General features: G+C 34.3%; 1 protein-coding gene across 6 annotated transcripts in view; it reads right to left on the bottom strand.

Annotated features, from left to right (window-relative positions):
- Positions 1 to 21,278, bottom strand: part of TTLL7 (tubulin tyrosine ligase like 7) — a 154,266-nt gene that overhangs the window by 79,143 nt on the left and 53,845 nt on the right. For all 6 annotated transcript variants that reach the window (XR_002645650.3, XM_022580987.3, XM_022580986.3 and 3 more), the window contains exons 2-7: positions 16,302 to 16,503; positions 15,967 to 16,098; positions 11,327 to 11,448; positions 10,630 to 10,697; positions 8,340 to 8,498; positions 3,837 to 4,053 (exon numbers count right to left, since the gene is read on the bottom strand). Coding sequence is in view for 5 of the 6 variants with exons in the window: in XM_022580987.3 (XP_022436695.1) it covers positions 3,837 to 4,053; positions 8,340 to 8,498; positions 10,630 to 10,697; positions 11,327 to 11,448; positions 15,967 to 16,098; positions 16,302 to 16,326 (723 nt within the window). In the remaining variant the exon portion in view is untranslated. The remainder of the gene's footprint in view (positions 1 to 3,836; positions 4,054 to 8,339; positions 8,499 to 10,629; positions 10,698 to 11,326; positions 11,449 to 15,966; positions 16,099 to 16,301; positions 16,504 to 21,278) is intronic.

The following is a 21,278-nucleotide window of genomic DNA, read 5'->3' as shown; positions in this document are numbered from 1 at the left end:
GCAAATTTATAGCGCTCCATACTCGAGTTCTTAGGTCTTAGTCTCTCTATATTCTTATGTTTGTTGACAATGTTATCCTCAAATAAACTTGAAAAAGAATACAAAATTTAAAATTTCTCATAATTGTCAATTAATATACATTAATAGCTCCTTATCAATCTATCATAAACATTCATGAGGTCTGTAAATCCCACCCTCATGATCCTATTCCCAGAAACCACTTTAGATAGCAATGTTGCATCACAATGAATACATACTTTGAGCACATCATTACTATTCTGATTTGTTAATAACAAATGATATTTATATCATATTTTATTTTCACTGCAGTTACTTAAGTCTACAGTATTGAAATCTTTGAAGCAGAACTGATCATATGAGCTACATGTTGTTTATTAATCCATATGCCCACCAGTAATTAAGAATTTTTTTTGTTCATTGAACAATATTTAAGGAGCACCCACCACTGGCAGGAATGTGTGCTGTGCACTGTGGACACAAAGATTAACAAGGCAGACATAGTCCCTACCTTCATGAAAATTATCACTTTAAGTGATATTTAAAAGAAAGAGCATAACCTCATACTTGTCTAATTTTAAGTGCTTGATTTAAAGAAAACAGGAAATTAATCAAACTATAACATTTCTTAGTTTCCAAAATAGAAATTATTTTTGTTTGGAAAATAATTTTTTGAGGAGCTCTCCATTTGGCAGGAATTTCTTAAAAAAAATACTAACAGCAGTAATAAAAACTCTAGCTATCCTAGTGGAAAAGTGAATAAGAAATGGAAATTTGCATTTTTCTTAAAACATTACTTTTATATGTAGCATTGGAAATTCCACAATTTCACATCTACCTTGACAAAAATCCCCTTCTAAACAGTTCACTGTCAGTTGGACATTTGCCATAAGGAGAAGTGATGGCAGCTCTGAATCAAATAGCAACCTGCAATGCATAAAAAGTATATAACTATTCTCTACCCTGTTTTATAGTGTATAGGCTCAAAATAATGAATTGGAATATACAGAACCTTTCAAGGATTGACTGACTGCTACACGGGGTGGCAAAAAAAATTTATGTTTATTATATTTCAATTTCTAAAATTCTCTCTTATGATTTCCTTACATGTAGCTTATCAATATACAGCTCATGACAAAATGCACACTATTTTAAAAATTGGAAATACGAAGAAGGAAAAAAATATGAAGCAGTCTGCTGTCCAAAAACAACCAATGGGAGCATTTTGGTTTATTTTTTCCACCTTTTTTCTTAAACTTATCTTTTACATAAGAGTGATCTCACTTTAGATAAAGTTTTGCACTTCACTTTTTAAATTTTTCATATCTTCATGTAGGAACTCAATCATGAAATTTTAGAGATATATGAGGAACACTGATGTTTATACAGGAGAACATCATTTTTCATATGTGAAAACCAAAGACAGGAGATTATGTGACTCAAGAGCACTTGGCAAAGCGAAACCTAGAGGCCACATTTCCTGACTCCCAATCTTTCAATATGATTTCCTAACCCAGTGTACTTAAGCAAATCACATACATCCAACTTAAGAAATTAGAATAGATCACTTTATCACCTAAATGAGCTTTCAAGTCTTACCCTTTCCTATCTCTTCCTTTACTCTTTCCTCTCAAAACATGACTATCTGCCTTACATATATATAATCCAGTCTTACCCACTCCAACTATTTTAATTATAATCTATAAACTGATAAGCCCCAAATTACGCCTGTAGCTCAGTTCTCTCATCTGAGCTTTAGACCTATACTCTATATCCAAATGCCAATAGTATAGATCCATTTGGAAGTCACACAGGCATCTCAAATCAAACACATCAGCTTTCTGCAAAACTTTAAAAGCTCCTATACTCCCTATCACAGTGAATGTCACCATCCACCCAACTGCTGTGCCAAAACTCTTTTGAGTTTTATCCTTAATTTCTCTCTCTCTTTCCCTTATTCTACAAATCAACCTGTTGGTATATCAGTGTTACCCATGGTATCGTAAATATATCTGAAATCTGTGTTCTTATTCGTAGTCCTGCCCTACTATCACTTCAAATTAAGTCATCTTGTCTCTCACATGTGGTTAGACTAGAATACAGCTTCTTGTCTCCCTTACTCTAGTCTCCCCTATCCATCTACAGCCCCACCTCACATTCCCCACACTATAGATCAGGTGACCTTTTTAAGACAACAATCTCATTCCTTCTTTCCCTTGTTTAAAATCTTTCAATGCTTCCCTTCTTCTTAGGCTAAGTTCCAAAATCCTAGCCATGATCTACCAAGATCTGGCGTCTGGGACTCTCCATCCTGATGTCTTAGTCTGTACTTTAGCCATATTGAACGTGTGTGCTCTCTCCAGACGTATCACTCTCCCTACCTCTGGGCCATTCTTCTACCTGGAGTCTTAACCCATCCCACCCCACCTCTAACTTAGCTAACCCCTCACTCTTCAGATTTCACTTTACAAACTCCCTCTCTAACTGTATCTCCAACTGAGTTAGATGTTCCTGCTATGCACTGCCATAGCATTCTCAGTTTCTTAAACCATTACACTTACCACTGGGTATTATAATTGCTTATTTTATTTTCTGCCTCCCCACTAGACTGTTGCTTTTGTGAGATCAAGTACTGTATCTGTCTCGGTCACCGTTTTTCCAAAACCAGCACAATGTCTAGAATGCAGTAGAGTTCAAACATTTCTTGGAGTTTGGATGTATCCACACCTTATGACCTTTGAAGAGATGATTCTTTCTTTTATCTTCCTTCCCTGTAAAAACTTTGACAGTTCCCTTATTCTTCCTTTGCCAGGTTTACAACATTTTTTAGTTAATTGAACGTAGCAACATTTATGATTAGTCATTTAATTTTGGAAAATGACCACTCAATGTAGTCATTATGTGCATAATATTATAGAAGAACAATAACCAGGCCTTTGACAAAAATGGGAAACAATCCTTAATTAGGTATTTTTTTTACTGTAATTAGTAGATCCAAAAATAGAGGTAGAGGTTAACTAAACTTTGAAGTATGGATAATAAACTACGGTTTGTCTCTCATAAACTATAAATTACATTTATGACTTTCATGATAAATTATGATAATAAATTACAGTTTGACCTTCATAAACTACACAGTTATGACTTTCATCAATATGTTATGGTTACACAAAGATAATCTTAATGGAAAAATACTTAAAAAAATCTCCACTTAACAGAATTAAAAACGTACTATGAAACTGCCAATTTATGTCTCTACTTCACAATTGATCAACATAAATTTTAAATCTTCTCTTTTGTTCCAACAAAACATAACTCTACTTTTTGATAACTTTTGCTTTCTCTGTTTCATGTACTTTCTCCCACATTCTACATGTTTAAACCATACCTTTCATACAAAGACTGCTCAAATACCACCTCTCCCATGAGAAGCTGAACAAAACCTATTCCTACACTCAATTCTATAACACTATCTGTATTTCTCAATGGCATATTATTTTAATTTGTATTTCTGTATCAATCATTTCTATCCAGGACCACTACACACACATATATACTTTGAAATCCATCCTCATGCTCACAGCACCCAGATGGGGTGTATTTTCCTAATTAGCCTACCTGGAGCAGCAGGCACTTTTTTTTCTAATTTCCACAAAGTTGTCTTAAATTAGAGGCAGTCTTATTTATGTATATAATTCTTCTAGACTATAAAAGCCTGAGAGGAGGAACTTTGTTCATTTAACATTTATACACAATAGGTGTTTTAAAAAATAGATGTTGAATAAATTAATAAAATCATAGTGTCTGGTATCACTTACCAAATTGGTCTCATTAGGTGGAATGTACTTCTCTGTTCCCATTCGCACAAGTCCATCGTGGTAGAGAAATATTTTTAGTGGATCACACGATGTTACCAGAATATAAATTCGTAAATCAAACTTGTAACCTTCCATTAGGAAAGGCTTTTCAATGTATTCTTGAACAATCAAATGATCCTGAGATGGAAGTTTGTCACCATTTCTTATCAAAGAAATCCTAAATTTAAAGAAAAGATTAAAAGAATAATTTGTTATGGAGTCAGGATTTTAACAGTTATAGGTAATACTCAAGAGGAAAGTGGTCCCATCACACACACACAAAAAAAATACAGCATAAAAATACTGTCAGAAGCAACTTTTTTAGAACCATGGATACTAACCAAGGAACATGTAATAAAAAACAAACAAACAACAACAACAAAAAAAACAGCTGAATCTGTGTAAAAGAGATTCCTAGCATTTTAACTTACTCTGGTACCACCCCCAACCCCCAGCTCAGCAGTGGCCTTGAGCAGTAACCTGTGTTCCCAGTACAGGTACTGGTTCTAGAGGCAGTAGAATAGACCTATTCTTGTGGTTGTTTTGTTTGTTTGTTTGTCTATTTGTTTAATTCAGTTCTGTGGTTCCCTGGACAATCTCAAAGGTTTTCTTTTATCTTGTCTAACTGTGAACTCTCCCAGTGCTGAGGCAGCTACTTGGGGGGGTGGGGGGGTGGTCGGCAGAGACAATGTTGAAAACATTTAAAGACAAATGTAGTAGTCCCTGCAACAAATAGCAGTTGGGAAAACCATCAGACTAACTGCAAAGATTGGGGGGAAAGACAGGAATGACAATCTTTGGGGAATAAGGGCTTTGAAAAGCTCTCATATATTTCTGGGATTCTAGAAGACCATATGAATGCCCAGGGCTAAGTGCATGCTCAGGAAAGACCTGAGATGGCCCTAAGCTCTTACCTCCAGCTAACCATCAAGTAGGAAGTGAAGGCTAAGGCAGAGTTATAAACTACCTAGCTAAGTGTTGAGAGCATGTTCTAACACACACACACACACACCATCTGCAAGGACTAGGGGATATATATATATCTATACCTATATCTATATATACACACACACATACATATATATGTATGTGTGTATATGGATATAGGTATAGATACAGATATTTGGTTCCCAGTGTTTAAGGAAATTTCTATTCAATTACTAAGGGATTGGACAATTACACTGACCACTGACCTAACAGAACAGGAACTTCAGAGGTCACACACAATTAAAAAATACAAACTTTACAAAATTATTTCAGAAAGGTCACTAAACAAATAATCATCAACTAGAACAAATGGTAACAAAAAACCCTGTAGAGGAGGGAGAATCTAATTGTCAGAGTTGCTACATTACAATACACAAAATGTCCAATTTTCAACAAAATATCATGAGTCATTCAAAAAAAAAAAAGTATGACCCATACACAAAAAAAATTCTCAATTAATAGAAACTATACCTGAGGAAACCCAGACATTTGGCTGACTAGACAATAAATTATTTAAATCAACTATTTTAAATTTGTTCAAAGAGCTAAAGGAAATCATGTACAAAGAACTGAAGGAAACCATGGGAATAATATCTCACCAATGCAGAATATCAGTATAGACAGAAATTACTTTTAAAGGTGGCAGGGTAGGTGGGGGGAACCAAACAAAAATTCTGAAGTTGAAAAGTACAATAATTGAAACAAAAATACATTAGAGGGGCTAAACAGAAGATGAGGGAAGGCAGGGAAAGACTCAGCAAACTTGAAGATAAATCAGTTGAGATTAGTCTGAGGAACAGAAAGGAAAAAGAATGAAGAAAAATGAACAGAGCTTAAGAGCCCTGCAAGACAACATCAATAATATCAACACACTAATAATGGGTGTCTCAAAAGAAGAAAAGAGAGAGGGGCAAAAAGACTCTTTGAAGAATTAATGGCTGAGAATCTCCCAATCTGATGAAAAATATTAATCTACAAATCAAGAAGCCTAATAAACTTCAAGTAAGATAAACTCAAAGAGAGCCACACTAAGACATGTTCTAATCAAATTGTCAAAAGCCTAGAGAAAGAGAGAAAAAAGTAGCAAGACAGGCCACTCATCCCACCCAAGGGATCCTCATTAAGATAAACAGCTAATTTCTCATCAGAAACAATGGAGGGCAGAACACAGTAAGATGACATATTCAAAGTGCTGATAGAAAAAGAAAAAAAAAAAAACTGTTAACCAAGAAATCTATATCTGACAAAATATTCAAAATTGAAAGAGAAATTAAGACATTACCAGATAAACAAAAACTGAGAGATTTTGTTGCTATTATACCTGGCCTATAAGAAATGCTAAAGACAATCCTTCAGGCTGAAGCAAAGGGACACTAGGCAGTAATTCAAATCTACACAAAGAAATAAAGAGCACGTGTAAAGATTACTATATAGGTAAAAATAAAAGTCACTACTAGTGTAGTTTAGGTTTGTAACTGCTTATTTTTCCTGTATTATTTAAAACACAACTGCATAAAACAATTATTATAAATCTATTTTGATGGGTACACAATATATACAGGTGTAATTTGTGACAAAACATCATAAAGGGTGCAGAGGCAAATAGATGCAAAGTTTTGTTGTTGTTGTTGTTGTTTTTACTGTTAAAAGTAATGATATTAATCCAAACTAGGTTGTTATAAATGGAGATGCTAATTGTAACCCCAAAGCTACCATTTAAAAAATAACTCAAAAAATATATAGTAAAATAAATGACAATGAAATTAAAATGGTACACTAGAAAATACCCATGTAATACACAAGAGGGCAGAAATGGAGAAATTGAGGTATGAAAACTATATAAGACATAAAGAAAACAAATAGCAAAATGCCAAAAGTAAATCTTTCCTTATCAATAATTACATAATAAATAAGAATGGATTAACTCTCCAGTTGAAAGACAAGATTTGGCAGAATGTATAAAAAATATGGCCCAACTACATGCTGTCAACAAGAGCCACACTTTATATTCAAAGACTTAAATAGGCTGAAAGTGAACAAATGGAAAAGATATTCCATGCAAACAGTAACCAAGAGAGAAATGAAGTGGCTATACTAGTATCAGACAAAATAGACTTTAAGACAAAAAGTACTGCAACAGACAAAGAAGAACAGTAATATAATAATTTTTAAAAGTCAATACATCAAGAAGATATATTATAAACATATGCACCTCAAAACAGAGCTCCAAAATATGTGAAGCAAAAACTGATAGAATTGAAGGCACAGATAGACAGTTCAACAATAGCAGCTGAAGTGTTCAATGCCCCCCACTCTCAATAATGAACAGACAATTAAACAGAAAACCAGCAAGGAAATAGATATATTCTACAGATGAGAGGTGTACTTTACCTATGTACTTCTGCATTGCATGAGATAAACCATGGCAGCACAGTATGTATAGTATACTTTTTCAGCTATTTTATTACTGTAGTCAATGCATATTATTAACTATTTATACTAACATTAAATATATATAAAAATGAATTTTTAACATAATTTTTAACATTAAAATTGAGAAAATGTGAACTTCAATTATCTTCCCCAAAATGTTTACCTTGATACTAACATATAGTGAACCAAATTTACATTAAACAATTAATATACAATTTCCACTAACACTACATGTTGTTTGTCTTTTAAATCACTAAACCGCAGTTTAAAATAATGTCTGATTAAATTATTAAATTATGATTAAAAGTTAAAAGGAAATGTGTTGAACAGTAATTTACCTGGCAGCTATATTTCCAAATATCTTTTTTCCCCACAGCACTCTAAATCAAAGATAAAAATTACTTGTGTTTTTATTAAAAGTAGCTTCAGCCACATTTTCTTTCAAAAAGTAAACAGCAGAAAACTAACATAAGAAAGCAAAAGTAAACAGGAATATTAAGTTGTATAATCTATCCCCGGCTAACAGGTCTAGTTCTCAGCACTTAAGCTTAAAATGTGTTCTACTCATCTTCGATCCAATTACCATGGCTACATAAAGAAAAAAGTTATTTGTAAAGCAAAGAAAATAGATATTTTGTGCTTAAGATTTTTTTTTAAGATGAAAACAGCAACACCCTTTCCATTTCATTCACCAACTCAATTTAGCTCTATTGTATCAACTGATTTTCCTCTCCAAGCTTACTCTAAAATTATGATGAATGCAAATTTTATGTTTAAGAAAAAAATTAGAAAATATTTACTTTCTCTATTTTGTAGTCTCCTATCAAAGTCTCACAACCTGTTGATTAAATTTTTAGATTGAATTATTGAAGTCTCTGGGACAAGGTGAAAGCGCTCATTAAATATTTAGTTCCAAAAAAGCAAAAGTTAGAAAGCTATTTTATTTTTTTTTCATATTAGTACTCAACCATGAGCAAATGGTCACACTTATTCTTTCCCCCAATTTTTTAAAATTTTTATGTATTCCATATGAAAAATACCTACCCATGACCCATTGCACCATTAGCTGGTTTTACTATAAAAGTCTTCTGCTTTCTTTTTTTCTTTAATTCTTTCATATAATTCTGAAATTGTGTATATTCAGCAGGGAAGATCCATGTTCGAGGAACAAAGGTATAATCCAGAGGCCGGGACTTGATCATTCTGTAAGTTAGAGATAATATGAAAAGTAATTTCTATTCAAACTTATCTAAACTTTCTTTCTCTGTGCTACTGACATTTACTACAAGGATTTAAATTCCCTCCATTTCTTCATTTATTGATCCATTCATTAATTTTTTAAAATGCCTATTAATCACCTACTATATGTTAGGCACTATTCTAGATACTAGGGATACATTAGTGGAAAAAATAGACAAGAATTTCTGCCCCATGTATTAATTTACATATTAGTATCAAACATTTGAGTATATACTACGTGTTGGGCACTGAGGATTAACATGGTCTCTGTTCTAAGGAATTTATACATAGGCTATTAATTAAATACAGTGTGATAGGTGCAATAAAGCTACATAAGGCAAGGTAACATGTGGAAGGCAGCATTAACTCTGCCTCTGGGATGAGGGTGGTTAGTACGGTTCACAGCCAGGTGCCATTCATATTGCTTCTTAAAAGATGATTTGGAGTTTGCTGGGTCATCCATAGGGAAAAATTTTAGATTGCCTTTTACCCCGGTGTTTTCTGGAGTTTTACCACTTTTGTGAGAAAACCATTGAAGCCTCTGAGTCAGGTTTTGTTTACATCAACTACATCTCCCTATACATGTAGTTTTATGGCTACAATGTATGGCCTGACATTTTTGTATTTGCTATAAATCAGGCTGCCTATTTGGTACATAACTTAGTGATACTGATACAATACTAGATATAAAATGTTTGCTTTTGATTAATCCAAATGCTAATTATTTGGTACATATTGATTCCCAATAACAATTTTTAAATTCTTAGAAATATTTTTAAATATTACCTATTTAAGAAAACCTGATTGTTTCAAAAAGTCTTCTTTATAAATGTATCCAAGTCTTTTATAGATGAGTAGTTACTGTTTCCAAACGAGATTAGTTAAAACTAAAATGGGACCATAGTATATAATATGCACAGAAGCAGGGCCTATTCTGTAAGACTAGGGTGTGGAATATATAAGCCACCTGGCTTCCACAAAAACTGGAAGGTCATACAGTTACCATATTTCAAGTGCTCTTTCAAGAGAACCCGATAAAAAAAGTTACGTTTCCTCTATGAGAAGGAAAATAATCACCAACTACATCTGTCAAATCCAAACTAAGCCAACCAGGTAAATTATCTCAGTACAAAATAGGCTAACACTGATTGCTTTGAAACACACACACACACACACACACACACACACACATCTAAAGGAAGCACAATAACAGTGCTAATGTACTTGTTTTTATTTCCAACACCTTTGCATGTATTTATTATATTTTAACAATAATGTGAAATTAGATCAAGTTAAAGATTTAATAGAACAATACATTTTAAAACTAACCATGAGGTGTTTATGAATGATACCATTCTTTGTTATATTTAGAAAAAAATCCAAGCATACAATTTATCAACTTTCTTAAAATAAAAAAAAACCTTATCAACAGAAATATAAGCTGCACAAAAATTCTGCAGTATATTCAGTATAACACTTTACCTGTTAACAGTTTTTCCCATGAAAGCAGATTATTACTCTAAATAATGGTCTCTGAGATAAATATGTGTGCATGTATCCCCAGGTAGGAACGTATACATGTGTGTATGCGTATATGTGTGCACACAGGCACCTATTACAGTGCCTGGCTCATATTAGATGCTCAATAACCAGTATTCTGAACACACACATACCCACAGGTGGGATATAATGCAACAAATTAGTTCCTGCAAGGTTTAACTGAAAATAATTAAGTATATATTGAATGCCATGTACAGAAAACTTTTTACATTTAAAAGAAAAACTTATGCTGCTAGAGAGACAGCAAGTTGCAGTGAAAAGAACCTTGAAATTCTGGAGACCAGGTTTCTACTCCAGCTCTGCTGTTAGCTATTTGACTTTGTGCAAGATATTCATGTCTCTGACCCTCAATTACCTCCTCTGCAAAGTCAAAGAATAGAATCAGGAAAATTTTAAAACACTCCTAGCTCTAAAATTCTATCTCTTCCAACAAAATATCATTTCAAATCAATATAAATTTGTGAAAGATAGCACTATGACATTCAAAATGTAATTTTTGAACAGGTCTTCTCTACTACAAGAAAATGAAGATTACTTGGTCATATTTCTTGCTAGGAAATCCTTCCTACAGATCTCCCCCATTCCTGGAAAATGGTTGATCCTCTGGAAAATAAAAAGGTCAACATTAATATTTTCATTAACTTAATGAATATATTCATTTATACTATAATAAAGTTACATTCATTCTTTGAGTTTAATTTTTTTTAGTAAAAAACAAAAAACCTGATGAAAATGGACTAATTTGTTGCCTACAGTCAATTTTGTATAACCCTCTACACTAACAGGAAGAACTATTCAAAATCTCAATTGTCTAAAATTCCATGTATTTGGCTTTTTTATTTTTTAATATGTTTGTATTACATTCCAGAAATAAAATAATGAAGCCAAATTACACATAGCTGACATTACAAGGGATATCTGTGTTCAGATCTCTTTATGCAATCTACTCCACATCATTCATCTTTAAGCATAATGCAAAGCACCAGCCTAGGAAGAGTTTTCCTCTATCAATTCTTCCTTAAAGATGGAAAGAGGTTAAAAGTTAAATTTGAGAGGATGCAGTCTTCAGGCAAAGAGTCAGTATAACTGGACAGCAACAAAACAGGCTATTCAGGTAAATTAGAACTGAAATTTAATATGTCAACATATTAAGAGCCTTATCTAAAGAAAATTATAATGGAATTCATATAACTTTCCTACTGACCAAAAATTGGTCATGATTAATTTCCCACCTGGTAATTTTGCAGCTCTGCAATCTTCTCCTGCTGAACAGCTGAATCACACCATATAAGGTTACTTGTTTCATCCTCATCTGGCGTTTTCATAAATCCCATTTCATCTATTACTAAACGAACTGCAAGTAAACAGTTAAGTTAAACCAAAATTAAAATACTTCTGAAATACATTATTATGAAAATATTTTTTGATATATATCAATTTTAGCTCACAGTATTTCACTTGTAAAATTTCCATTAGTTATAGCATAACCTTATCTTTAGCTACAACAATTTAATGCCAAATTATACTCAATAGCAACAGAGAACTGTTTTTAAGTGGCACCCAAAATCCTTAGTTTCAATTTTCTGAGATTTAACAGGTACACAACACTATTAAAGAGTTTAGTGATTATTCATGGCATAGTGAAAATACACACACAGCTGACAACACTTCTACTCAGGAAAATGTACTTATGGCTTTTTCATGACCTTGGGTTAGGTACAAAAAGGAAAAGATAAAAATAGCCCCGATCATTAGACCAATCCTAAATTTTCCACCTCCCTAGTTCAAATTATTTTTAGCAGTTAAAACCAAGTCAGCTATATTGACACAGGATACAAAATAATGAAGCAGAATTACAGTAGAGATTTGGAAACTCTGGCCCTCCTATCTGCTCCCAACCCTCTAATCCTATGGAAAAAATTTATGCTCAGAGAAAATCTTGTTTTTTAGATTTCACAATCAACACACTGATATCACAATTATACAATTAACATATTGACATTTTTCTTCCAATGAAGTTCAAATTTAGAATAAAGATCAGCAAATACTTAGGATAAATTTAGGTTCCAACAGAATTTGGAGTCTTAATAGAATGGCGTAACAAATTAGCAGCACTTCGATGTTTATTTTTAAACATTTTCTTTTTACTGCCCTATATATGGGGAGATATGGTAAAAAGGGATTAATTGTCTGAATGTACTTGGCTCAAGTATGAAACTGATGACCAGACACCTGCTGGTCAAGTCCTAGGGACTCTTGATTGCTTTTTGGCTGAGGAGAAAGAATGGGCTTTTTATGCAATAATGCCTAGAACACAGGCATAATAAAAGAAAAGGACAGTGACTGGAGACGGATGAGGTCGGGGAAGGGATTGTTGAGGTGAAGTTGCTTTTATCCACGAGAAGCTTGATAAAACGTGGGGTTGTTCTGAAGACCTACGTGACAACGTACAGTACAAGAATTTGGGGAAAGGGCTGCTCCTCTCTCTGCTGCAGACCACCAGGCAGTGCTGGCGTCCTGAGGGCCCAAGAGCTTCTGTGTCATCTAGAGCTCGTGGGGAGGGCAAGGACCGTAGTGACACAGCCTAGGAGAGTTCTTTCACTGGTTCACAAGCAGAAAACAATGACAAGGCCAGAACCGCAGCTCAGGGGCAGACCCATTTCTGAGTGCATGGAAGTCATTGCCCTGGGCCTCTCAAATAACTGGGAAACCCCTGAGGAGAGAAATGGAACTGGTGGCAGTTATGGACGGAGGGAGTATAATGAGCTACTAAAATGTGTGTATTAATGTACACATGAGCTGGTGAGGCTGGGAACATTCAGGGTACATAATGGTGGAAAAGGTCCATTCTCTTTTTAGATTCTCAAAGTCAAATTTGTAAGGTCGGTCATATATAGATCTGTCTTATTATGAAATTCAAAGCTTGGAGAGCTGACAAAGTTGAACTTCAAAGAAAAATACAATGTAGGGTATTAAACTGTCACTTTTTTTTTCAGCTAAGCTATTCAATCATATTTTTGTTTGAATTGAAGTTTTAGAAATCAATTGGCATCTTTTTAAGTATACCATCCTCCACTGCACAGAAAAGAACTTCCTTTAACATGTCAGTTTCAAATAGAAGGCTGTTGGCAGCCAAAGCCTATATCCGTGCTTTTAAATGTTGGTCTTTTAGGAGCTCTCTGTACAAAAAGAAGTGAAGTAATTGCCTCAATATTGAATTTCTACCAAACCAAACTCCCCACTGGTAAATAGAGACAACCACACCAACCATTTTTCTCACATTTCCCCTTGCATAATTAAGTACCCCCTTCTCCAATCTGTCTTGTCCCCATTTAATGAAAATTACCAAAAATACATTCCTCACAAATTTGTCCTACTTTTTTTTTACCTTGACCCATAGAGCTTTCAGAGGCTGTTCAGGAGTTTTAAAAATAGGAATCCATGCAACAACTCTCTGAATTTTAGATACAGAGGACACCTTAATGTTCCTCAATTTAAATTTCAATTCATGTTTTATTTAGGCAGTATGATAGAGTAAAAAGAACACTAAATTTGGAAGCAAATTAATTCAGATCCAAGTTCTACTTTTGCCATCTGTACGATCTTGAGTAAGTTGCTAACTCTTACTGAGCTTCAGTTTCTTCAACTGTGCTAAGGGGCATTTTAAAAAGTAATAATTAAAATTTCATAATGTATTAATTATAGGACTAGTGTGAGAATGTAGTTCCCCATTCCACAACGTGTCTCCAAGAGGAATTATGGGAGAAATTTCTCTCAAGACTCAGAATTAGAAAAAAATTGCATTTCTCTTGAATAACCAGTACGGTTTTATCTTCTGGGCACTGTGTATTCTATATAGCTGATTATGTTTCGATTATTTGCTTTGCTTGCTAGGAAGCTCAGAGTCAAACCCATGCACATCTCTAACAATACAGGATTTCATGGAATGCAGTTTGTATTCTGATCAGCCACAAGATTCATCCTATTTTAGTGTTTTTATTTTTCCTTATTTATTTTCTTATGGCTGTTAGCCACTTCAAATTCACTATTAGAGTGAGGAAAGTCAGGGAAAAGGACAACAAGGGAGTAATGCAGCCTATTTGACAGGGTTACTGGAAGATTAAATGAGGTAATTCATGTGAAAATATTTGGTGCAGGGTTATAAAAGAATTAACATTAAGACTGGTAGTGATCAAAGTATTCTACATGAGGAAACAGGCAACACGAGGAACAAAACACAAGTGTCCTGACTATGGATTAATTATCTTTCTATTATATAATTCAACTTGTCAAAGGAGCAGTAATTAAATTACAAGAAGTAATCTGTTGCATATCACAAGGTTAAATAAGGGAAAGCAAGGTAACACTTTCTCCTGGACACACAGCCAATTGTCTCTTTCCCTCCCCTATACTTAGCTTTGTATTCTCCCAGCAGTCCCTTGTCCAAGTCTCCAAGCCTGATCTAGCCAGGGCTTTTGCTAAAAACACAACTGAGCAGGCTCAGCAAAGAGGTCTGGAATCAGTGTGAATAAGGCTAATGCAACTTCAGCCCTTAGAAGTGAGAGGGAACTACAGTCAAAAACACTCTCCTTTAGATCAAGTTGCTTATAAACCCCACCAAGACCTTAAAAGCAAACAGGAGGATAAGTTGACACTGCCCATTAGTCACCTTGACAACGGTTATTCTTGTTTTTTCACTCTAGAAAATACGCTACAAATAATTCACATCTCACCTTTCCACACTAACTCGCCCAAAGTTTTTTCCTCTGAGGAACACGTGTTGAAATAGAGTATTAGGGGACCTCGATTCCTATGAAATATTCCATTGAACCCTGATGAACTTTGGTGAATTACTGTAAGTGGAAACATGACCCTCAAAGGTTAATAAGAGTAAGAATAATTAACATCCTTGAGATTCACATGGTTTCCTCAATTCTTTTAATGCAAAATTATGTTTTAAAAAGAGGGAGATTTTTTGAGTACTTGTAGTAGTAATGAGTTTCTCAGTGCCAGGCAAAAGTATCTTAATTTAAAGTAATTCTTACCTATTCTCTCCACTGCAGATACTGCTTACATATAAAAACTAAAACTCTATTAATAAAAGGCAACAGTATCATCAAAATAATTTTTAAAGCATAGAGAGAAATATGTTCTTACTCTATTGTCAGGTTCTCATTGTTTAATATAAATCTCAAATTCTGCACTTTTCATTTTACATTTTTAATCTGTTTTAAAAATGATTTACAGGGCTTCCCTGGTGGCGCAGTGGTTGAGAGTCCGCCTGCCGATGCAGGGGACACGGGTTCGTGCCCCGGTCTGGGAGGATCCCACATGCCACGGAGCGGCTGGGCCCGTGAGCCATGGCTGCTGAGCCTGCGCTTCCGGAGCCTGTGCTCCGCAACAGGAGAGGCCACAACAGTGAGAGGCCCGCGTACAGCAAAAAAAAAAAGATTTACAAAATAATGAATGTTAAAGATTAAACATAATTTTAGCCCCAAGTGAAAAATGCATTACAACAATACAATTTTCCTAAGCACTTCTGTATTTAAAGATTAAAGCTAGAACCATTGGTTTTACTGCTCATATTACTTTACACTTCATTTAAAAACTAAGTATTAATCAAAATCATATATATTTAATCCAATTCCATCACTAACTAAAGCTTTTTAGTTTACAGTGCTGTTCTATTTGATTACTGACATGTTAAATATCTCATAAAAAAAGAAAATTTTATAGAAGCCATTCAAAAATCCATTACATAGAAGATAATTATCTCTGAGAAGATAATTATCTCTGAATTTCTATGTTGTTTTCAACATCAAATTAGTTTTTCCGACAATTATGAAAATCTCATGATTCTGAGGAGACCTACCAATTTCAAACTTTGTCCCAGCAACATTTGCTGTAATGGTTCCCTTCTTTTTCTTCTTTCTGACTTTCCTTTTCATCGTGCTTTGATAAGGCAATTCTGTATTCAGATCCAGGGGAGAGGGTCCCTGAATAACTTTAAAAGAAATGTAAACCAACCAAACATCACTGAAATAACAAAAACTCCATACCAGAGAACATAAATGCCCCCCACAAGGTAAAATTATAAATGCTGATTCTTTGAGTCCCCAATTAATTTTTAATTCTTAAAAAAATTAGCAGTGACGATCTATAGTACAGCCACATAATAGGTACACATGATTAAATCAAGCTGCTTACCTCTTTCTTGAGGCAAAGATGGCATTCTTGCCTGTGCCGATTAACAACAGCAGTGTGCGCTGCTGTACAAGCTCTTAGGAAGCCTGGAAGGCCCGCATTAGTCTAAGTAGGATACGGCTCCAAATCACTGAAAGTTCCTATCATATTATCTTGGTGGAATCCTCAGATTTCAGGACATTGACATTATGAGATAAGAAGGGACCTGCAGTGATTTTAAAACAAAGGCATTAGAAAACAACTTTTATGACATTTTTTTGACATATGCCAATATTCTTCTTTTTAAAAGTCAAGGAGAGATGAAAGTTAATGTAGTTAATCAACAAATACTAATTTATTAAACCTTATGTAAAAATGCCAAGCAATAGTCCCCCATTTTTAAAAGTGCACAATCTAAAGGAGGAGGTTTTAAGTCATGTATCATATTTGCATACAATAAATAACATGCTTTACACAAACAAGGACAACAATAACAATATTCACTACCATTTGTTGAACGTTTACTATCTCAGGTCACTTATACCACTTAAACTTTCAACAAAACTATAAGGTAGAAGCTTTTATCCCCATCTAACAGATAAGTAAATTGAGCTCAGAAAGGACAAATCTTCACAAAGAAAGTAAGTGACAAAGTAGAGATTAAAATAACATCTCTCCGATGTTAAAACCAGTGCCCTTAACCAGGACCCCAATGCCTGTAATTTAGTTGAAGCCCCGCTTTTAATATGAAACAGTGAAATAAGTGCCAGTGCCAGGGTAGAGATCACATGCTGACAGAATGGAGGAAAAAGAAATTCCCTTTAAGTTGTGTGAGGGGGAGGGGTGACTTCATCAAACAGACCACATTTGAATTATGCCTTTAAAAATGAGAACAATTTTGAAAGGCAGAAAATAGGAGTCATTACCATGATGATCTTATTTGGGCACACGGAGGAACACAATAAACATTTTGTAATGAATGAACTAATTAGTTTGGCTATGCCTCAACACGGTCTATTACACTTCACTTATATTTTCATTGTGTATGTATGAACCTAGGGGTTGTGCCCTGACTATACTATACTGCCCAGTCTATACTATCAACTTTCTAACTTCTCCCTTCATACTTCAAGAATCTTCAAGTTCTTGTAAAATGTCTCTGAACATAATGAAAGTTAAAAAACCTATCACAATAAACAAAGGTATGCTATCAACACCTTTATCAGGATATTATCAGGTTTATGAGAAGTTCACAAGTATTTAAAAATTCAGCTACATAAAATGTGACTCATATACACCACTCCCAACAGACATTATTAATAATAAGATTCATTATTAAAGAAAATATAGAGCTTAATTTGTTCTCAAGTATCATTTCACTAGAATAATTCTCTAGAATAATTCAATATCAAAACCAGGGCACTATTATTTATTACAGACCAACTATGGGCAGGCACTATGTTAAGAATCTAAACTATTTTACCTCATTAACAAACTTGGAACTTAGGTATCATTTCCCCCAGTTTTCCAGACTTGGAAACTAAGGCTAAATAAGTTAAGTAAATCAAGGTAATACAGCTTATAAATAGAAAACCTGGGCTTTGAACCCAATTTTGTCTGATTGTCTGTTCTATTCACTGAGCCCCACTAGTTTCAGACAGCGTGCTAATATGCTACATAGATGTACAAGAAGTTTGTGACCCTACTGCAGTCCATACTGCAAGATATGGGTGTATCTGGGAATTCACGATACTTCAAACCCAACAGTGAAATCACAGTAAACATCCCTAACCTGACGACAGTTCCCAATTCCAAGCTGGAAACAGACTAGATCATTTTTCAGAATAAAAGAAAGGAGTAGTTTATGGTTCAGTTTGGTTTCCTTCTGGAAGGTCTGATACCTCAGGGAGGTAACTATTTGAGTTTACAAGTCCTTGTGCAACACCTTGTTACTGGAGTAAACAAAGATCCTCTTACGGTAATGGAGTACTTATTACATTGAAAGTAGGTGACAAAGTAAACAAGAGCTTGAGAACAATGTTTGCCTAACTATACTAACAATAAATTAATAATTGTTATAGGCTGTAAAAACAGATTTATTAATTTCTGACTTACATAATGAGCCTAATAACTTCGATTTGTATAGAGCTCAATACAAGAACTGTTATCCCTTCCCCCAACCACACAGAATTTAAAGGCCTTAAAATTATTCTCTCCATAGATTATGCTTAATTCCATTTATGGTTTGGTGATTAACAATAAAAGTGCTCTAACAAACTCCAGGACCTCATTCTGCCATCCAATTCTAACCATTTCACTTTATTCTAAACAAGAGATTTGAGATGACAGATTGATCACACCACTCAGATGAACCATGGTTACCTACTTTCCAAAAGCAGAAAGCATGTTTTGGTTACCTCCCAAATAAGCCAAGTTTCGCTGTGAAGTAAAATCACCTGAGGCACTTTTGAAAATCCTGGTACCCAGGCCACATCCCAGACCCAGGTGGGGCTTAAGCATCAGCATTTTTAAAGCTCTCCAAATGATCCTAGTGTACAGCCAAGGTTGACAGCCTCTGCTTTAAGCACATAACTGCACTAAAGCAAATAATAGTTAATTACAACATACACATATCAAATTATAAGAAAAAAGTAAAACAAAGATGAAAACTCTTATAACTGGATGAAAAGGGTCAAATAGGTAGAAGTCATCTATAAAAATCCTCATATCTAGTTCAAGTAAACAAATTAGAAGAAAAAAGAATTACATCAGCAGAAATTGATTTCTAAGACAATTTTATTTTGCAAGTAAAGAAGCCATCTCCAAAAGGAATCAATTTACTAAAATGTCAAGCAAATAGTATCCTTAAATGTAGAACTTCAAGTGCTACCACGCAAAACAACAGCTGCATAAGACTGAAACAACAAAAATTCTAATATATTCGTGATGGAGTACCCTTTCTTCCCAGTTCTTCCTGCTGAATTTCTACCCATCACTTAAAATCCAAATAAATTTCCACTTTTTCCTTAAAGCGTCCTCTGATCATGTCTGAAGAAATTCATTTCTCCCTCTTCTGGCCTATCCTAGAGACCATTATTTGTACCCCTATCATATCACCAATCACAAACCAAGAAACTAAGCTCTGTGAAAACAGTGGTTTTCTTCTATCTTGTTTACTCTTCCACTCCCAGAGCCTAGAATAGTACCTAACACAGTGCTCAATAAGTGCTTGTTCATGAATTTTAAAAAATCAATCAACTAATGACACCTGGGAGTAAGAAGCGGTGGTTATGGAGCTCTGAGAAGCAAAACACATGTATATAGTATTTTCACATTTTTAAGTGAAAACAGCAAAGTACATAAAAGTTTACATTTGTGTAAAATGATAGGTGAATACATGGATATATGCACAGAGCAGTGGTGGCCTTTTGTAGCTGGGGGCAGAGCTAAGGGAGGCTAACTTTCATGTATACCCTTCAGTGACCCAAGCATGTATCACCTATTCAAAAAGTTAAATATATGTGATAAAAGTTTGTGTCAACATTATCATGTTGACAACAAAACCCATCAAATTGTGTATTTCATTTAGATGAAAATAATTTAATCTAGATGAAAGTATAATATGGTAGAAAGAGCACTGAACAAGAAGTCAATTAGAACTCTTACCCTTTATTCTGTCATTTACCAAATAGATGATTTAATTTCTTAATATGCAAAAGGAAGGAATTGATTCTTTCCAGCCCTAAAGTCTAAAATGTCAACCAATGAGGATAGCATTGTTGATATTTCGGATGACTACAAGATGAAGGCAAAACTACTTTTGTGTAAAAAAACTAGGAAATTCAGGCCTTCTCCAACAATTCCCCCAAACCCATGACCTGGTGAATGGTATATGGGCTCTTTGTACGTACTGAAATTTTAGCTTACCAAAGATTACTAAAATAATCTAACAAAAGGTCATGGGAACCAAAATTAGAGCTAAATTGAAAATATGTGTAATAACATTAAATAGAAATGTAATAAAAGCTGGTTTTCTGGTGATGAGAGAAAGGAGAAGGGACCCAAATAAACCAGTACCTACTGTATACTAAGCACTTTCACATAACTTTATGTGTATTTAGTCCATACAAAGCATTTTTTATTCTAATTTTACATATGGTAAAATTTAGATTCCGTGGATAAGTAACTTGCCCAAAGTCACACCTTAATAGGTGACAATGAAGTGATTTCTCTCTAAAGCCCATATTCTTTCCCACTTTTTGTGCTACCTTCAAAACTCAGTCTTTAAACATGACATATTAACAATTTCACAAAGAAGCTTAATTCTGCTTGACTGGAACTATTTTAAAAGCTAGGGAATGAAAGCAAGAGAATCAAAGTGTAGTTTAAAATGTGGTTGAGATCACAAAGTTGCATCAGCTTTAGTTTTCCTTCTTGGAACACCTAGGCAGCTAGCAGGATCCAGATCATCTTCCCGGGTTTCTCCTTCATGAATGTACTGCAATTCAACAAGTACTGTTATATATCAGGTACTGTTCTCAGTAAACAAAATAGATAAAAATTTTCTTTCTCTGTGGCGCTTGCATTCTAGTTGTGGAGAGACAAACAATACCAGTAAACTACAGAAATTTTCTTAGGTCACTCTTCCAAGGCAATAGAAATAAAAGCAAAAATAAACAAATGGGACCTAATGAAACTTACAAGCTTTTTGCACAGCAAAGGAAGCCATAAACAAAATGAAAAGACAACCTACGGACTGGGAGAAAATATTTGCAAATGTGACTGACAAGGGCCTAACTTCAAAAATATACAAACAGCTCCTACAATTTAATAACAAAAAACCCAGTTGAAAAATGGGCAGAAGACCTAAATAGACATTTCTCCAAAGAAGACACATGGATGGCCAATAGGCACACAAAAAAGATGCTCATCGTTGCTAATTATTAGAGAAATGCAAATCAAAACAACGAGGTACCACATCACACCAGTCAAAATGGCCAT

This window comes from Delphinapterus leucas, chromosome 1, assembly GCF_059928025.1.
Source record: "Delphinapterus leucas isolate spDelLeu-1000000601 "Yukka" chromosome 1, BTC_Dleu_Yukka2, whole genome shotgun sequence".
In the NCBI taxonomy this organism is placed as follows: Eukaryota; Metazoa; Chordata; class Mammalia; order Artiodactyla; family Monodontidae; genus Delphinapterus; species Delphinapterus leucas.
The sequence above is the reverse complement of the archived record's forward strand: the minus strand, read 5'-3'. Positions and strand labels throughout refer to the sequence as shown.